This window comes from Tympanuchus pallidicinctus, unplaced genomic scaffold (assembly GCF_026119805.1).
Source record: "Tympanuchus pallidicinctus isolate F22 unplaced genomic scaffold, pur_lepc_1.0 scaffold12, whole genome shotgun sequence".
In the NCBI taxonomy this organism is placed as follows: Eukaryota; Metazoa; Chordata; class Aves; order Galliformes; family Phasianidae; genus Tympanuchus; species Tympanuchus pallidicinctus.
Window position 1 is genome coordinate 16,446,044 of NW_026294637.1, and position 18,251 is coordinate 16,464,294.

The window sequence follows — 18,251 nt, forward strand, 5'->3', positions numbered from 1 at the left end:
AGGTTGCGCAGCATATAATAGGTGATAGGGTCAAAGTCCAAAGAATGGAATAAAGCGTACCAGCAAGTGCCAGTGCTCTAAGTATAAGCAGGGTGACATGGCAATGACAAAAGGCATCTCACTGCTGGCACTGCAGGCTGTCACTGAGGAGGAAATGCATGAAATGCACTGATACCCATTTTCTAGAAAACAGTTGTCTTAAGGAACACACCCTGAGAACTGAAGGAATTCAAGTCATCACCCTTCACATAGCAGTTAAATAAAACAATATAAATGTAATAACATTGCTCACATGACACTGGAAGGATAACTTTAAATGCTCATGACTTTAAGAAAAAAAAAAAAAAAGCACTTATCTTGGTTGCAGCTTCGAAAGGACACAGTGGTCATGAAACAACTAAGCTGAAGCAATCTGCATGCTTCACTGCAGGGTGTCCTCGCAAGGAAGCTGACATGCTACTGTGAAAATTAGGAACCAGCCCTACAGGAAGGTGCTTCAGAATCACATTTGTTGCAGCAGTTTTGCAGGAAGACAATCTGGGAGATTGAAAATGCTCTCACCAACAATTCTGCTCAAGAGACGCTTCTCACATTGCTACTGCTGCTCAATGCCAGGAGCACTGCCACTGCAGAAACAAGTTGCAGGATTACTGCCTCACAGAAATACCTGCCTGCAACTTCAGAGCATTAACCGGGGGAGGCTGCAGTTTGGAATGAGATCGCGGCCTGAAGAAGCACTTCTGTCAGTGACCCTGCCTCCAGGATTTCATAGAACAAGGCTAAAAGGAGACATGTAGCACTCAGAACTGTAACATGGACCAGTCTGAGAGGAGGCAGTGACCACCCACACCAAGCCCAACCAAAAGCAGAAGTTAAGCTACAGATGTTACGGCAACCTGGGAAAAGAGGAAGCACCCTGTAATGCATGCTTCAACCTACAAGTATTATTGCTCTCACACAGCCCAGATCAGCCGCCCGAGCTGAGGCAGACTTCAGCCTTCAGCAATGGAGAGCACAGAGCCCTTGGAACAGGACCTAGGGAGGGATCTTCTGGCTTTGCACCGAAGTCTGGGGATTCCAAGTGGAGAAACAGAGCAGCGCAAGCCAGGGGTCTTTCAGAATAACATCTGAAATGGATGCAGGATCATATACTTCAGAGATCTCAAGGTCAGGCTTTTCAATCAATTCTGAACCTGTCTGCATACAGGTTCCTTTTTTTTTTTTTTTTTCCCCAGCATAAATAATCCCAATAGCTTCTCATACAAACGTGACACAGGAGAACAACTGAATGACAATATAAGGCAGGAAGCAAAAGAAAAACACTGCACCCCACTGCAGCAGCAGGGCACAGCTCTGCCATGCCAGAAGCAATTACTGAGATGGGAAGGCAGCCAGCCTGCCCAGCCAAAGAGCACCAAGTCCACAGCTCCAGATCTCCTCATTTAGTTAACTCCTCCTGAAGTTGCAGGTCAATAGCAAGAATACAAGGCTGTACTTGAAAAAAAGCATGAATGCAATCTTTCCCTCTTTATGAGCGAGAACTTAGGTGCTAAAAGTTGCGGTTTCTTGCTAATCCTTAGAGGACATTTCATGCTGTTACAAAACGTGCCCGTGCCTACAAGGTGCTCAGATGCCATGGTTACAGGCACAGTATGGGACTGTAAATAGCACGCCGTGACAGAGTTGCACACTCCTCCATACTGCAGCTAGCTAAGGCACCGGGAGACCAGGCAAGTTTTTGTTAACTTCTACCCACATTCGGCTGATCTTTAGCACCTGGGCAGATCACCATTAACATTTTGTCATTGTTGCATGCTCTGAAACAACTGCCCTTAAGATCACAGTCCTGTTTACATTTTTATTGACCAAAACGCAAAAGTAAATGTTGTGTCACACGACGTTCATAAGAGTTTAAATAATGAACCAATTCAACCTGGCACATAGCAGTTCCACCAGTTATCAGAAAGAAACAGAGCTGAGGAGAGAGCACCACTTCTTCATGTACTTACAAGCTTTCCTTTGGCTGACTGCAGCTGTACGGTGCTATTAAGTACAGGGTAAGTCCATTGCACCCAAACATTATACAAGCTTGATTAAAAAAACCAGCTGAATAACATTTTTATTTGGAGAGCACACAGCATTTGCTAACCTTCTGCCATTTCATTTTTTTTTCCTTCCAAATTTAAGCTTTGTGTGTGTGTGTGTGTGTGTGTGTGTGTGTATGTGGACAAATTCACCATAATTTCTTGTTCTCTGCTTCCCTGAGGAGTTTGTGAAACAACATCCCTACAAACACCAAGTGTGCTGAAGGGCAGGGAAATAAGTTGGAAAGAACATTTCAAGATATTCTTAATTACTCTTGGTTAACAAGTAAAATGTTTTAAGTTGATACTAAACGAGCACTGACATTGATATAAAATGGGAAACTGGCTCTTCATCTGATTCTAAGCTTCCCATGGGAATGCTGAAAATCTGTCTTGTTCCATTTCAAAACAGTTTCTATTTCTTCAGAGAAGTTTTACTGAAGAATTAGAGCATGTTTAAAAGATGTAGTGCCCACAGACCATGCAGAGCTTCAGTGCAATGTCACACTTGAGAAATAGGTAATTTAGCATTCACCATAAGAAAAAATGTGTGCGTACACAGCATGAGACTAATCGCTGCTAATCTGATTTTCTTCCTTCAGAGCGAGCAACATACACACACTGATTCCCAAGCAGAAGAGCAGCTTGGAACATTAGAAGCTTCTTATCTTAGGGACCATTGCAAACAAAATTATTTGGAGAATTCAAAAACATTCTAAACAAAATCTTCTTGATCAGATAGGCCAAGAAAACTGGAACTCACCTATCGATATTGGCTTTGAACTTCAGAAGCAATTCATAGAAAGGGCTTTTCCTAATACTGCACATTACACAAACACTAAAACCACTTTGTTGGTCACAAGCACACAAACAAGCCAGAAGAGCATTAAGCTGTGTCTTCTTTCAGGAGAAGATTATTCAAATGTATGCAAATGCACACATGGCATTGGACAAATATGAAGACTCTAATAACAAAACCTTGTAATAAAGCTGAATGAGGCTACTGTCTTTATTCTGCTTGGTGATCTGTAACAGACCAGCTTCCCATTGCCTTGATTTTTATGTAGTCCTTTAAAAACATGAAGTCTGTGTGATTATAAAACTCCATCAGGACAAAGAGGGAATACCAATCTGGGAGCACTTATTCTCATTTTGCACAAAGACAGCAATCAACTTCTGATTGTGGTGTACACCTTAACTGTCCATTTATTCACTGACACCAATTTCAGGACAAGTTACCAAGCACATTACGACTAGCACCTCACCATCAGTGAGAGCTGTGAAGTACTCTGTAGGCAATGTAGTTTTACTGGGCTTGGTATAAGGAAAAAAAAAAGAAAATGATCAAAGCAGATCTGCTGCCATTTAGGATGCCACAGTCCTAAAAAGTATATGGAGATAAATGCTGATATATGAAGCCAAAAGAAAGCCCAACCCTTAAACATTTTAAGCTACCTTTCTGTGATATTTATTATTCAATTTCTCAACACTATGCCTCTCCCCACTTCTGAAAAACAAAATGAAAATTGCTACCTACTGCTCTGCTTTATCATTATTAAATTAAGATGCTAAAGCCCAACAGGGAAAACATCCGTGTACCCCTTATAATCCACTATCACATCATCTTAGTGCAGGTATAACACAAAGCATGGCAAGTGTAGCCATATGAGGTCTATTTACTCAAGCTGGTACCATCTGTGTTACTCGTGAGCAGTGGAGTGAAACAGAATCAGACTGATACACAGTCATTTAGGGCCCTGTGTACCCTCAGCTTTCCAGGAAAGCTTCACTAAGCTCATTTTAGATTAAACCAGGAGACACCAACAAGTACCAGCCACCTGTTTTGGAAGGTGCTTTTTGATTCCATACAACACACACACAAAGAAAGCAGGAAGAAAGAAAAAAGGAAAAACTTCTCACTTGTTTTTGAGCACCTTGTCCAGGGTTTCAAATCGTTCTTATCACAATACAGAAGGGTTTACATAATTCGTCGTTGCTCCTGGATGACTCTTAGAAGGATGACAAATGACCACCACCCCCATCCTTTGAATTCTCTGTGACTTGCAGAAGGTCACAGCTACCAGACAGAGAGGAAAAGTACAGATTAAAAGATTACAGCTGACAACGCTTTCCTAAGGGGACTTCAGACTGAAGTGCAGTGACCACAGCAGCAGCTGGCCATTGAATCTCTCTGATTACTTTTACATTAACTCTTCATACCAAAAATCAGCAAGCAAGAAGGAAAGGAAACTCCCTTATCTCCAGACATTCTCTCCTCTGCTCCAGCACAGACAAACCCTCCTCAGCACAGAGCTGTGTGGTTAAAGAGAACAGACCCTTTAGCAGCGTGGCCCTGGTCTTGGCCACACTTGCACAAGCACTCATTAGAAAAAGCCCTAACCCCACGGCTGGCTCCACAGGAAGGTACTTGGGGATGTGGAAACTGAGGCAGATACCTCCAGATACCACCGCGTAGTGTTTGTATGGTGTGAGCAGGACTTACAGGTTCCCTGGACCAAAGAGAGCATGTGTTGATCTCCTATCCCACGACTGGGGCTTTCCATTGGAAAAGATGAGGACTCTGGCTGCCACACAAGAACAGTTTATGTGTTACAGCTTAAAATGCTTATGTGTTTAGAGTGCCTGTCACAACAAGCCAAACGGCTTCCGCTTTTAAAGAAACAAAAGGTCACAATTGCTTGAAACCATCAAGACTCAGGAAACCAGTTCTGTGATGCAGGTATCAGCTGGAGCAGGAAAAGAAACTGCAGAGAGAGAAGCACCCAGCGCTCCAGAGAGCAGCAGCTGGAGGGCAGGCCTGGCTCAACCTCACAGCACGTGGCTGTGACACGTCTGTGCAGCACAGAGCTCCCATCCTCTCCTGGAGGAGCAGGCAGGTTGTTCACAGTGTGGTCTGAATAAAGCTGTATTTATCAACTATGGCAAAAGCCAAAGTGCTCATAGCTCCACGAGAATTATTATTCTTATCTCAACGTAAATAATGCCAGAATACTTTAGACAAGAAAATTATTTTCTCAAATATTGTAATAGGGCATAAACTAAAGACCTAAGGCAGTTCATACAGCCTGCCCAGCTCACTGATCAATCATTTCATTCACCACAATCCCATTTAAAATGTAATTAAACCCCAGAAAAATCAGATGTCCTTTTGTGTGATACCTCTCTTTCAGCATCACACAACACACAGACAAGCTGCATTAGTTCAGTCAGATAAAGACCACTACAACCACACATCTGCCTGCACCGTACCTTTCCAGGTGTTTCATTTTCAAGAGCTTAGAGTCAATCCCACTTCAAAATAAGACTGGACTTGTTGCAAACATTGGAGAACTCACTTTTCCCTGCTGCAGCTTTACAAGGTCTGTCAGGACCTGAGGACAGACTTAGGCTTAGTGCTATGACCCAAACTGCATCCTTATGTTGCTTTCTGCCATTTGAATTGTGTAACTGGGTCTAAACTTAATTTAGACCCAGTATTTTCCATCCTTTGTCAACTGAATGAGAGGCTTTAAGCTAAATATCTTAGACTTTAGAAAGACCTTAGAAAGACCTTCCCATGTTTGGAAGCAATCTAATGAAATTCAGATTCCATACCAATACATTACAGCACATTTTTGGCAGATAGAGAGCAAGAACATTTTTTAAAGTACCAGAATTACTTACAAGCTTTCCCCCACCCCCAATTATTTACCATATCATCACAATTTAAATGTACACCATTAGAGGATACCTCAATCACTCATTTTTAACAAAACATCCAACGTAGTTTATGCAGCTTATTGCTGGGTGGGAAGTGAGGAAGCATTTTTGGAACTATTGACATGACACAGTATTATCTAATTTTCCTGACTAGATGCTTCCCACCCTGTGACTGAGCACAGTTCTGTGTATGACAGGAAAATGTTACACCTCTGAGACTGATAGTCACACACTGTGACAAACTGCTATATAAAACCAACGCTCAGCAATAGCCTCATCACCAGCACTAACAGCAAACTAATCCAGAACTCACACTGAGAAAAAACCCAGAGTCAGGCAGCTCTCCCACTTCTCCATCTCATCTCAGAGCCAGAGCTCACTCTCCATCCCATCCAGCCTCCCCCAGGCCCTTCCTCCAACCCCCCTTTTCCCACCAAAGCTGCTCATTCTCACAAGAGCCACAAACCCTTACCCTTCTGAAGCCTCCATAGCTCTTTGCGCCTCCAGCTCCTCACAACTCTGCTTATGGACACAGCCTCTGCCTCCTAGCCTAGCTGGCTCCTGGGACACAGCTGCAGCCATCCCATGAGCACTGGTTCGGCCACCCCCAGCTGGCTCTACTCACCTCATCAGCCCCACAGCCACCCCCAGCTGGCTCTACTCACCTCCTCAGCCCCGTCAGGCTCAGCTCCTCGCTGCAGGGTATGCTGCTGCCTTGCACAGATTCTGAGCTTTATGCAAAGAGGAGTGTTGAAATGAAAAACACAGAGAACATCAGCCAAGTCACAACGATCACATGGAAAGCTGAGAGACAGAAAACAAAAAACCCTCTGCGTTCTCAAGCATTTAGCAGCGCTCTCCACAGAATGCTGTCAGAGATGTACTTGCTGCCACGTGCCCATGTTTAAGCAGCATTCCCAGCCCACATACAGACGTGACAGGAGCAGTGTGTTTATGCAAACAGCTGTTGATGCGAATCAGGCAGGACCCCCTGTGAGAGCCCCTTCCATCTGAGGGAACAGGTGTGAGGGCATGGCCTGGCCAGGCCAATCCCCTCAGGGCCGTGCAACCCACAGTCTCCCATTTGTAACCTGAAAATGCTGTGAAACACGGGGAATTCTGAAAAAGACCTCTGGCTCTGAGTTTATTTGGTTTTCCATAACCCAGGGAATGCAGTGGTGCAGCGAGGGGAAGCCAGCAGGTGAACTGGGCAGCCCCTCACTGAACATGTTATCATTTTGTTTGGGAAAGATTCCCTTCCGACACCAGAACAGCTTTTCCCATTGCTGCTCCCTCGCAACACCTTACTGCAGTGCTTTGCATGCATTGAAGAACATTTTTTCTTTTCTGCTCCTATTTTTTAAATACATATACCAAAAGCTAAGTGAATAACATAATGAAAATTTGTTCACAATTCCTCCAGGACAATGAATGACATAAACAAGTTAAGCTCAAATTACAACAAGTACAATTGTCACAATTACAAAAAACAACACAAAAAAAGTGAAGTATAAATATAACAAGTATAGAGCTTGTTTCATTCCAAAATCACACGATGTCAGGGAGAGCATGTAAAACATTTAACTAGACCACATGTAATTTATGAAAACCAAGGTTTAAACGTTGGAACTGCTCCACTGATGTAGAAGCTTGTTCTTCTCAGTCTGCTAAAATACAACATACTACATGGAAGCCTAACAGATGCTTCAACCAGTCCCTGTGATATTGGTTCATAGTGCAAAAGAATTTTATGTCTGGCAATCCGTGTCCAGTTACCTCAACAGAAAAAGGGATCACAGAATCACAGAATCACCTGGGTTGGAAGGGACCTCAAGGATCATGTAGATCCAACCCCCCTGCCTAGCAGGGCCACCAAACACACACATTCAGATCAGGTTGCCCAGGAGCCCGTCCAACCTGGCCTTGAACACGGCCAAGGACGGGGCATCCACCACCTCCCTGGGCAGCCCGTTCCAGGGCCTAACTACTCTCCTTGTGAAGAACTTCCCCCTAACATCCAACCTAAATCTTTCCTCCTTCAACTTGGATCCATTTCCCCTAGTCCTGCTGTTGTCAGCCCTTCTGAAGAGTTTACTCCCCTCCTGGCTGTAGGTTCCCTTCAGGTATTGATAGGCTGCAATGAGGTCGCCCCGCAGCCTTCTCTTCTCCAGGCTGAACAAGCCCAACTCCCTCAGCCTGTCCTCATAGGGGAGGTGCTCCAGCCCCCTGATCAGGCCAGGATTTCAGAAGGCATAAAGAGTTCTGGAACTCTGAAAGCTCTGCGAACAATACAGGCAGCTCAGAGTAATTTCAAGAACATATCACCAAGTGCTTCACAGAAATGAACACAAGACCAGATTTCCAAAACACTGAAACAAACGAGTGACCTAAATTTAAAAAAAAAAAATCATTAGCATACTTAAAACATCATTTAGCATTGTAGAAGTGTGTTGAAAGCAAGAAAACATATAAAAAATGGTAGGAACACTGTCCCACAGTTAATGTTGGTGCATAATCCAAACCCAGCACTCTGCACAGCCATGCTGATGCTGAAACAGGACAGGAGTGGCTGCCAACAAACCAGGTCATGCTGCAATGTGTTGACTTCACTGAAAAATGTCTCAAAGCTAAGTTGATCAAAGAGAATTAATTTGGAAGGAAATGAAAAACAGAAAACAACAGACATACAACTGCTTGATGTCCTATGATACTCCTTGTTTGTTTAATGCTTTTTTTAATGCTTAATCTGGGGTATGGGTTGGTGGAGAGGACTACTGAGATAACCCCAGTTTGACAAAGTGATAGTACAGTCACTAACAGGAGGTTACAGTCACTAACAGCTGAGGTGCAAAGAGCCACTCAGATTTGGTAAGAGAAGGGGAAGAAAAAACATGGTAGCAGCAATAGAACTGGTCTTCAACTGGTGTTAAATTGCCACAGCACTCAATTAAAAATAGAGTTCATAAAAATGTCAGGCTGGCTGATGATCCATCTGAAACTTCTAGCATCCAGCTGCCTACAGTGAGGTACGGATCATTAGAACAACCAAAACTACTGGGGAAAAAAAGAAAAAAAGACAGCCAAAGATTCTGGAGCTGCACACACCTAACACTCCCTTTTTTCACCAAAATGACCTCATCTTCATTGGAGATGAGGAAAACAAACAAATACCAATCAAACAAAAATACCAAAATTCCTCTACCTACTTTCTCTTTCCCTTCTTCAACCTTCTCAATCCCAGTTCACACCTCCCTGCACACCAATTCCCTGCACACTTCCTCCTTTACCTGTTTCCTTCCCACTGCTTTTGCCCCTTCTCTACTTCCTTCTATTTACATTACTATTCTTCCCTCAGATCCTACCTTCCTCCTCTCTTCTGCAATTCTTGCACATTTCCGTCCTTTCACAGAAGCACTTTCTTGTCAACTGCATTTCAGCCTCTACCTAAGCAAGTATACAAAAATATAAATACAAGTAGCATAATTTTCCTTCTTAAAAAACTGGAAGACAGGCAAAATTAACCTAATGCATGTTTTCAACACTGGCTTCCACCTTCAGCTCTAAGACTTGAACCTGGATGTTTAAATCTTAGACCACCATAAAACAAAACAAAATTGGTTTCCCTATCAATCTATGGCTTTTTCTAGAAAGCTTGTTTTGCAATTTTTAGTTTACACATTAAAGGTAAAGTAAATAATTTTTACCAACTAGTATATTCCAACAAAAAAATAGCCTCATCAGTGCATTTTTTTGTACCAACTGAATAATACTAGCATATTCGATATAAACTAACGTAGATAAAATGATGCAACTTACTAGCAGAAAGGAGCTAAATTAAAGTGCTTCTTCACAATTTTCAATACAAACCCTTTGAATAAAACCCAAACATGCACAGTTTGGGTTATGTGTAAACGACACCTATGTAACTAGGTGTTAATGAATCTCCAATTTGCTAACAAATTAAAATAATAAAAAAGTCTAATAAAGACTATTTTGGCCATTCCTTAGGGCTTTTCTCAGAGCCCTGTTTTGGTAAAGCATCCCACCATCGCTCTTGGTGCACAACAACCTCCAGCCAATAGTTTCTGGGGTTTTTTTGGCTGTGCTCATTATCCATGGCAGCTGTGTCAGTCCTCTTTCAATCAGCCAGGTGGTGGCTACAGAACAATTCTTATTGGAATGGAGAACTGCTGGCTGCCAGGTTGCGAAGGCAAAGCTATGGAGTGCAGTGGCACTATGGTTCTCTCTTCAACGACAGCAACAGCAGAGCGAGTACTGCCCACAGCAATCAATACCTGCCATACCTGCTATCAAATATTGATGCTACTGACAAATACAAAAATCATAAGAAAATTCTTTAAGACTCGATCACAATTTCCCTGACTGAAATAATACACACAGGTTCAATCACTGTGCGGAATGTGAATGATTCTGCAGTAAAAGTACATCAAGTAGAAAGCCCGCATCCTGAGTAAAGTTGATATCAGAAAGACTGAAATATCAACAAAAAGCTCAAAATATAAAAGCACTCCAGTAGAGCCTTTCCACTTCCCTGGAAATCTGGATCATCAATTTTCTAAAATGCTCAGAAGAATTAATAACATTATCCAGCTGCTGTTGTCATTTCAGAAGTAAGAAGCATCATTCCAAGGATCCAGACAGTAAGGCAAGGGCTGCTGTCAGAGCTGCTTTTTTCAGCACGGATGAAAGTTCCCTCTGTTTCTTGCCTGTGGGATTCTCATTACACTAGGATATGCTGCTTTTCCTCTGATGAGCAGCTTCTCTTTGCAGTAGATCCTCACTGTCACTTTCACTTTCACCGTTTCTCTGAAATAAAAAGGCCATGTTATTCCAGTCAATAAATGAGATACCATGCTGCTAAGTAGTCTGATATAATCAGTATCATTTATAGAGAAAAGCAGATGTACTAAAACCAGCAGAGTTTCATTGCAGGTTATGCTCACTGAAGGGTCCCCCATCACAGAGCTGGTCATGAGGGCTGTGCAGACTTTCTCCACACCTGCTCATTTCTCAGTTGGACAGGACAGTCACTGCTGTCATATCCAAATAACGTGCAGCCCCTATGCTGCCTTTATGTAAAATAAACATGGCTAGCACCTATAAGGTTTGCAGTCACTGTTTCTCCTTTCTCAGCATAACACAACTTACAGTAGCATTAACAGCACACAAAGGATGCCTGGTTTCCCACCCCAAACCACTGATGTCTTGCAAATTTCAATCCACAGTAAAATTGCATTTTCTTCCCCTTTGAAGAATGTACCTACCAAACATTCATCCTGAATTAGGGCCTTTTTCACCAGCGAACGAGATAAGTGGTTGCACAAGGAGACAATGCTGTAAGAAAGCTGTAAGTAAATAGAAGGAAGAATGAGAATATGAAAACAACAATACAGACACATCAAAATACATTTTGTTTGTCTAAGGCATCTTACAATCTTACATGTATAACCTTTGCCTTGCCTGCAGATACCCATCAGCCCAACACAAGCAGGATGAGAAGCTGCTTGCCATACCTTCCACCGCCTTCTGGCATACTGCCTTTTGAAGTTTTGCATGTTAACAACAGATTCTCGCCGTACCAAAGCTTGCTGCTTGTCCAGTGGCTGGAAGATAAGAGATGGCAATTTTATTGTGTGGCTCCCTTTGATACATGAAATGCTAAGATTCTCCTCACTCCTTAAAGCTGGCTGAAAATAATGTTGGGAAAGCTGTGGATTCGTACAGGTGTAAGCAGAAGAAAAAACTAAATCACTGATCCCACCCTGTCCACCCCTGTCCAGTCAAGGGATCTATAGCCTTGATTTCAAACAAAACCCTAAAACTTCACAGTCAGCAGTCTGCAGCTGCCCTGAGTGCTGTGCTCACTTCTAACCCCTCAGCCTGGCACAAAGGGTGCAGTGCAGGGCACAGGCTTTGCTTCAGCCTCCACTTCTGCCTGCTGCTTCATTACGATCCCCAGAAAAACAAGTAAAAAGCCTGGAACAGCCTTAGAAGCCCAAGGACAGAATGCATGACAGCGAAGCAGAAGAGGGAGATAACTACAATGACTGGAGGATGCTAAGGCAATGCTTTCACTTTGCAAAGCCACTGAAGCGCATCTCACTGCAACACCTTGATTTCTTCTGACTGGAGCTCACTTCTGCTAGCCTTTATTCGCATCATTCAGAAAGGCACTGGGAGAGCAATAAAAAGGCTCTACAAGGTGCCTAGTGGAAAGGAGGTGGAGCTACCATGAGCACAAGGACAGCACTGCTGCCCAGCGCTTTCTCAGGGGTGGTGGAACTAAACCCAGCACCACCACAGTGTTGTGTCCCATGCTGCTTTCAGAATTTTCACACTTGCCCCCTTACAAGAACACTGTCCAAAGATATATTAGGCCTTCTCCTAACGTCCAGTGTTGGATATTTCATTTTATTCTAGAGCCTCTTTCTCAGATGATGCTTGCCCTGAACCACGTCTCACTCTGGTGTCAAAAGATGGGGACTCACAGCCCACATCTGGGCAACATATTCCAGTGTCTCATTTCTCTTACTGTAAACAAATTTGTTTAATTTTTCAGTATTTACACAGAATTTCCTTATTTCAGTTTGTGCCCTTTGTCCTGTCACTGGATAGCGCCAGAGAAAGCCTGGCTCAGTCTCTTTTCTCTCTCCCACCAGGTATTTATGCAGATTGATAAGCACTCCCCAGGCCTCCTGCTGATACCAAACAATCCCAGCTCTCTGTCAGCTCCAATCCCTTCCATCAATCTCATTCCAAGATGTTTTGCTGAAAATATAAAAAGCTGAGCTGTCATTTACTATTAGTTACTAGTACACACACTCCAGCATATCTGAAGACATGCTAGTCTTTGTCCTTTTACCATCCTCAGAATATGAGAGCACAAGTCCCTGGCACCACAGCAGTAAATGCATGAGGAGAAAACTGCAATACCTGGTTACATGGCAAGGGGGAGGAGAAGAGGAGGAAAGCAATTAAAAATTCATACACACAAGAATTCAGATGTGTCCAATATTTTGGGATGTCACCCTGGTGTTAACAGATGTTCTGCAGATGCTAAAAATGAAGTATCTTTGAAATCCAAAACCACATCAATGTATGCACAGACCAGACAATTGTATTTGGGAATAACAAAAACAAAGTTCAGTACTAGATTCGGTAAAAGAAAAGAGGATGGAAGACAGCTCTTCAGCTGTTATGGAGCCTAGATAGTCACCACCATTTCAGCAGATCTGATTTGCTTACGTAGGGAGCAGACAATCCAGAAATACTTACACTGAACTGGGCTAGAATGCAATCAAGGCAGACAGCTGAAAGAGAAGGAGTGCCAAAGGAGAGTGGAAAAAGGACCACAGGATTTTCCAGCGAAGCAGTGTTCATGAGCCAACAAATTCACTTTTCTCCTCAGACACTATGGGTATAACATTTGTGCAAGTCACAGCCAAGTGATCAGCTAGGCTCCTTTCCCATTTAGATGTACACACCACTCCTGGGTGTCCCCCCACCACAGGGACACATAAGCACTGAGTGCATTTCCCCGTGCTGCAAATAGCTAACATGGTACAACAAAACCTTGTAGAATCAGTTTGAAGAGGAAAAACTGTCACAGTCTGAATGTCAGCTGTATATGAAAATTTCTGAGTGCCCTTTTGGTAGCAGAGCCATTGCCAAATCAAAATAGCTTGCTTCACACTGCTCCCAGCTGTTAATTACTATCTCCCAATTGCTAAGCAGCCTGCAAACAATGACCCTGTCATCTTCTCAATCATCAGAACACCTTCTCAAAAACAGTGTTATTTACCCCTTTCAGCCCAGAGAGCACTGACCTCAAGGACTGAGTCACAAAAATATTGACTTCACCCAAACACTTGGGAACAGAGTGGCCTCATTTCATGTTCCTTCTCGTCATGTCAGTGCATTGTTCCACAAGAAAATCTACACAGATCAGAGGATGTGAGATGACAGCTGAGGGAAGGCAGACAGACTCTCTTCACTGAGGGTCTTTTATGCAGATACTGACTCTCAGTAGTCTTTAAGTTACTTCTTAAGAGTTGAAACTCTCTCTTTAACAACAATAAAAAGTCTGATGTTCCAGTTTGTCTGGACAGCATCTCCTGCATCTTGTAGCTCCAAGGAGCCTGCAGAAATGATGACTGAAGCCTTCACAGCCAATCAAAAGCTGAGACAGTTAATATTTCCAATACTGCTTGGCACTCTGGAGTCCAAAAGTCCCTGCCAACAGCATCAGTATGTGAGGGACATCTCCTGGGTATCTAAAATTTTACCTCTTGTGCAAAGCAAGATGCCAGAGAGCACACTCCATCCTCCAACTATCATGACAGTGTCAACATCACCCCTGTTGAGCAACTGTTTCCAGGACCCTTCATTTCCACCAGCCTCTGTATGTCTTCACAGTGACAGTGACAGATCCACTGTGCCCTACACGAACTGGATCAAAGTATGCTTTTATCATTTTTATCTCAAAGTAGGAAACAATGTTATGAACAACGGTGGTTCAAATTCAGGAAGATCATTAAATTCTCCCCTTCTACTACATTTCGAGATCAACTCTGGATGGACCTGAACACGGATACAGGGAATCCTGGCTACTACCTCTGTCATTCCTGTATCTGTGTAACAGTTATCTTGAAGCAAATTCAAATAGCTAAGCAAAGAGGGCATAAAGCAGATGCCCAACAACTCTTCCCACTACAAAAAAAGCCTCACAGTTCCTTTTTTGCCACTGACTACATAATCAAGGAAGAACTGCCATCTGCATAAAGAACAATTTACTGGGTCTAAAAATGATTCAAAGTACATGTGAATATACAGTATAATCAATTGAAATCTTTGAAACACAAGTCAGGATTCAAGTCTGGGACAACCTTTCTCTTACTTTCTAAAACTTAAAAAAAGCCCAACAATTTCACACAAAGAACGTTAGTCCTCAATCCCACATGGCAAATTAAATTAGTTGTAGTTCTGCCTCATCTTTACTGCAGAAAGCAAATCAGACATGTATGTTACTGCTTGTCATCACTCACATTTTAATATTGGCACTGCAAAATGATATACACAGTAATTTGATCGTTACAAACTCGTAATTCTGTCTTTGGAGTAAGTTTCTTTGTTATGGGACAAGAAACTCCACTGAATTTTAAACCGAAGAATTAATCATTAGCTAACACTTGATGGTAGAAGATCCCAATCTGAATTACAGGCCTAAAAACTTCATCTTGAAAAGCCTGATTTTAACTGCTCTTCAGCAGCAGCCATTCTCACAGAGAATTTCCCCATACTAAACTGCTAACTTCATTTACTTCATGTTACAGCACAGATTTAATTTTTTTTGCAAATAATTGCAAATTCTTCTCCCATCTGCTCTGCAGAACTGCCCACAGCAGCTCTAGGTGACTATTTCTTTCATCCAAACGGACATGCTATCATTAATTCTTTATTGGTTTCTAGGCACCCAGCCCAGTAAATACAGACTGAACTCTCTTCTCTGCATTCATTACTTAGTGAACTTCAGGAACCGTAGCGTATGATAAGTATGACATAGGAAATGCAAAAGGATGCAGGTTAGCTGTGGTCCATGCTACAGTGATAACCCAGTTCCTGTAAGTTCAGACACCAAGCATGGGAAAGAACTTAAACACTACAAACTTAAGCGCTGGGAATTTATATTTGGGTTTTGGTCAGCAACTTGTGCAGCACATCAGAATTCCTGTTTCAGTCCTAGGTAATGTTTTTGTGTGTGGAGATTATGCACTGAAACGTTATTTTTTTTAACTGTTGTACATTGAGAGAGGCAGCAAAGCCTGCGTGTAACCTGATGTAGAACATTACTGATTTGATTCTGCTACATTGAGATTCAGCCCTGCAAGGAATTCTTCACAGCACGATCTGTTTAATAGATCTGTTAGGGATTCATTGATATCTTTGTTGAAAACAGAGTCAAAGTTTCCATTCATACAGGCTTCATTTCCATTTTCCAGTTGAAAATTACTCATCAAATCCTGTATCCACTTAAGATCCTCAGAAAGCTCTTGACTGAGAGATTCGTACTGACTCTGCAGAGCAGCATATTTCCCAGTTATGACTGTAAGACTGGCACCTACAGTCTTGATATCATCTTGTAGATGTCTTTTCAGGGATTCAGTTTTGCGGAATTCATACTTGAGCTGAGACAGCTTATGCCTCACGCTTTCATTTTCTTCTTTATACCAAGCTTCTTTTTCATTATAAATGGAAACCAGAGCATCAATGTCCTCCTGCAAAGAGTCGTGGGACGCAGCCAAAGCGCTGACCTCTCGTTCCATAAATGAAATGTCTTCTACTACCTGGGCAAAGCGCTCGAAGTTGATGTAGGTGTTATTAGGAGGCATACTTGAATGGCATTTTATGGTGTACTCTCTCAGTCGTTTTGTCTTGAGCTGTGTGTTCTCAGCCTTCTTGTTTTCTTCGACTTTTGTTTCTTCCTTCAGCTGGTGAGTCTTCAGATAGAGGAACCAACATTACTGGACATTTACAAGACAGTGCAGTAACTCAAACTCTACACAAAGGATGCAGCCTGAATTTCCAATCTGTGGGAGATTCTTTTCTCCCACAGATTTTCCTTCACACATTCAATTAAAAAAAAACAATAAAACAACAGGAGAAAACGAATGTAGTAAGCAATGTGCATTCATTCCAGTGTGGTAAGTTGAAGACCGGGGCCTCAGTTTCTTTTGTTGTTAATTTTTTAATCAGTCATTCTCAAAAATATCAATGGTTGTAAGAGGAAAAACAACAGTCCTGAAAAGAGTCCACTCAGTGCTTTTTGCAGTGCTGAGCAAAAATTGGATCACTGTGCATGCTGAGATTATCCAGAGGTATTTTCTATATTTATGCATCCACAAACACAAGCAACATTTATGATGAAAAAATCCACTCAGACACAAAAGTCAGCAAATCAACACATGTGGTACACACAGTTACATTCTGAGGTAAATTATATTTCCACACTGGCTGTGATCAACTCCCAGATCAAGAAAGCACTATATCTGAGATACAGTGCTTATCGTGCAAGCAAAGAAGGATGAAGAAATGCAAAGCACAGTCTAATGTAGGACACTGTACATGCAACAAACATCAAAGCTTTGTTCTCCTCTTTTTGAAAACCACGACAATAAAAAGTCATGATTAAGGTTCGCAGAAATCCCAAGATTCAGTCAGAACCCAACCAATTTCCTCCCAGTACATCTCCTCTTTCAGATGTCAATGGTCTCTAACTACACAGAGGTCAGATTTCCAATTAACACATCAATAAGAGTGAGAACATTATCTCTGCTCGGCCCACAGCAAAAAGCAGGATCTCCCTTTTTATTTGGTCTTACCGTTATCCATGGATGAGACAGAGCTTCTTGAATTGTAAGACGTTTCCTAAAAAAAAAAAACACAAAAAAAGAAACACAAAAAGTACAGATTTGAGAGAGAAATACCTTGCATACAAGCCCATTAGCCTTCTCTTTGCCCTTGTATAAGCAGTAAAGCATTTATCAAGATAACTTCAGGCCTAATACTGAAATTGGGGATTATGCTTTTCCACAAGGCATGCTGTTTGTGTGTTTGCCAGTAGGAAGTTGTCCCCATCCCAATTTTAATGCCTTCCTGTCTGAAATCTTTATTTTTGTGTACCCTCTTATAAGAAGTGATAAAAGATTATTCATCCTACAGGCTTAGAGAATAAATTATTTCTATATACCTTTAACATGACTGTGTCTGAATCATGGTATACAATGTTAATTATATCAAAAGTGTCTTCTAGAGTGCAACAGGACATCATTCCTGCCATGTCCTGAAAACAGAATTTGAGAGGAATACTTCAAATCTTATCCAACATAATTGATCCTAACTTCTTCCTGCAGTGTGCAGCTCAGTGAACAGCACCCTATCACCATTCAGAATCAAAGGCAGAACCACCACATTGCTCTATAACACATGACAAATATCAGTGTGTCTGACTTGTCTTTTTTATAAGGAGGTTGCTAGACCTGCACTAGCCTCTCATCAAACCCCACCAACTCTAACCTGTTCTAAGACTGCTGCAATTCCTTGGGGCTTGACCCAACAGTTTGCCTCTTTCTAATATCCTTCTTTTCTCCTATTGAAGCCACTAGAAAGAACTGCAACAGCCTGACTTTCCTCTGGGATGAACAGAGTTAAGGGGAAGGAGATGCTACTTCTATGTGCACTTTATTAAAAGAAACACTTTTAAAAGACTGTGGTTCCCAAGGACTGAGAATAAAACTCTGAATAGCTGTCATGCAAATCCTGGGTGATTGCAGTGGATGCATAGAGACATAAAGAACAATTCCAGTAGGAGCAGATGTAAAAACAAAATGTTCTTGGACCACAGGGAACGTTTTACAGGATTGTGTCATG

At 42.1% G+C, this 18,251-nt stretch overlaps 1 protein-coding gene and 1 long non-coding RNA gene across 10 annotated transcripts in view; one reads left to right on the plus strand and one right to left on the minus strand.

Moving 5' to 3' along the window:
* The first annotated feature begins 413 nt into the window (after positions 1-413).
* LOC128075372 (uncharacterized) lies at positions 414-5,244 on the plus strand. The gene is made up of 2 exons (XR_008203803.1): positions 414-2,603; positions 2,687-5,244. It is a non-coding gene; the product is annotated as an uncharacterized LOC128075372 (long non-coding RNA).
* Positions 5,245-8,498: 3,254 nt separating this feature from the next.
* DAPK2 (death associated protein kinase 2) overlaps positions 8,499-18,251 on the minus strand; it is a 44,543-nt gene continuing 34,790 nt past the window's right edge. For 7 of the 9 annotated variants that reach the window (XM_052671569.1, XM_052671567.1, XM_052671568.1 and 4 more), the window contains 2 exons: positions 17,204-17,249; positions 14,849-16,321 (listed from right to left, as the gene is read on the minus strand). In XM_052671569.1, coding sequence (XP_052527529.1) covers positions 15,671-16,321; positions 17,204-17,249 — 697 coding nt within the window. In that variant the 3' untranslated portion in view covers positions 14,849-15,670. Of the gene's footprint in view, positions 10,632-11,089; positions 11,171-11,338; positions 11,429-14,848; positions 16,322-17,203; positions 17,250-18,251 lie in introns of those variants that run through there. The other 2 variants (XR_008203658.1, XM_052671573.1) reach the window with 2 other exon arrangements.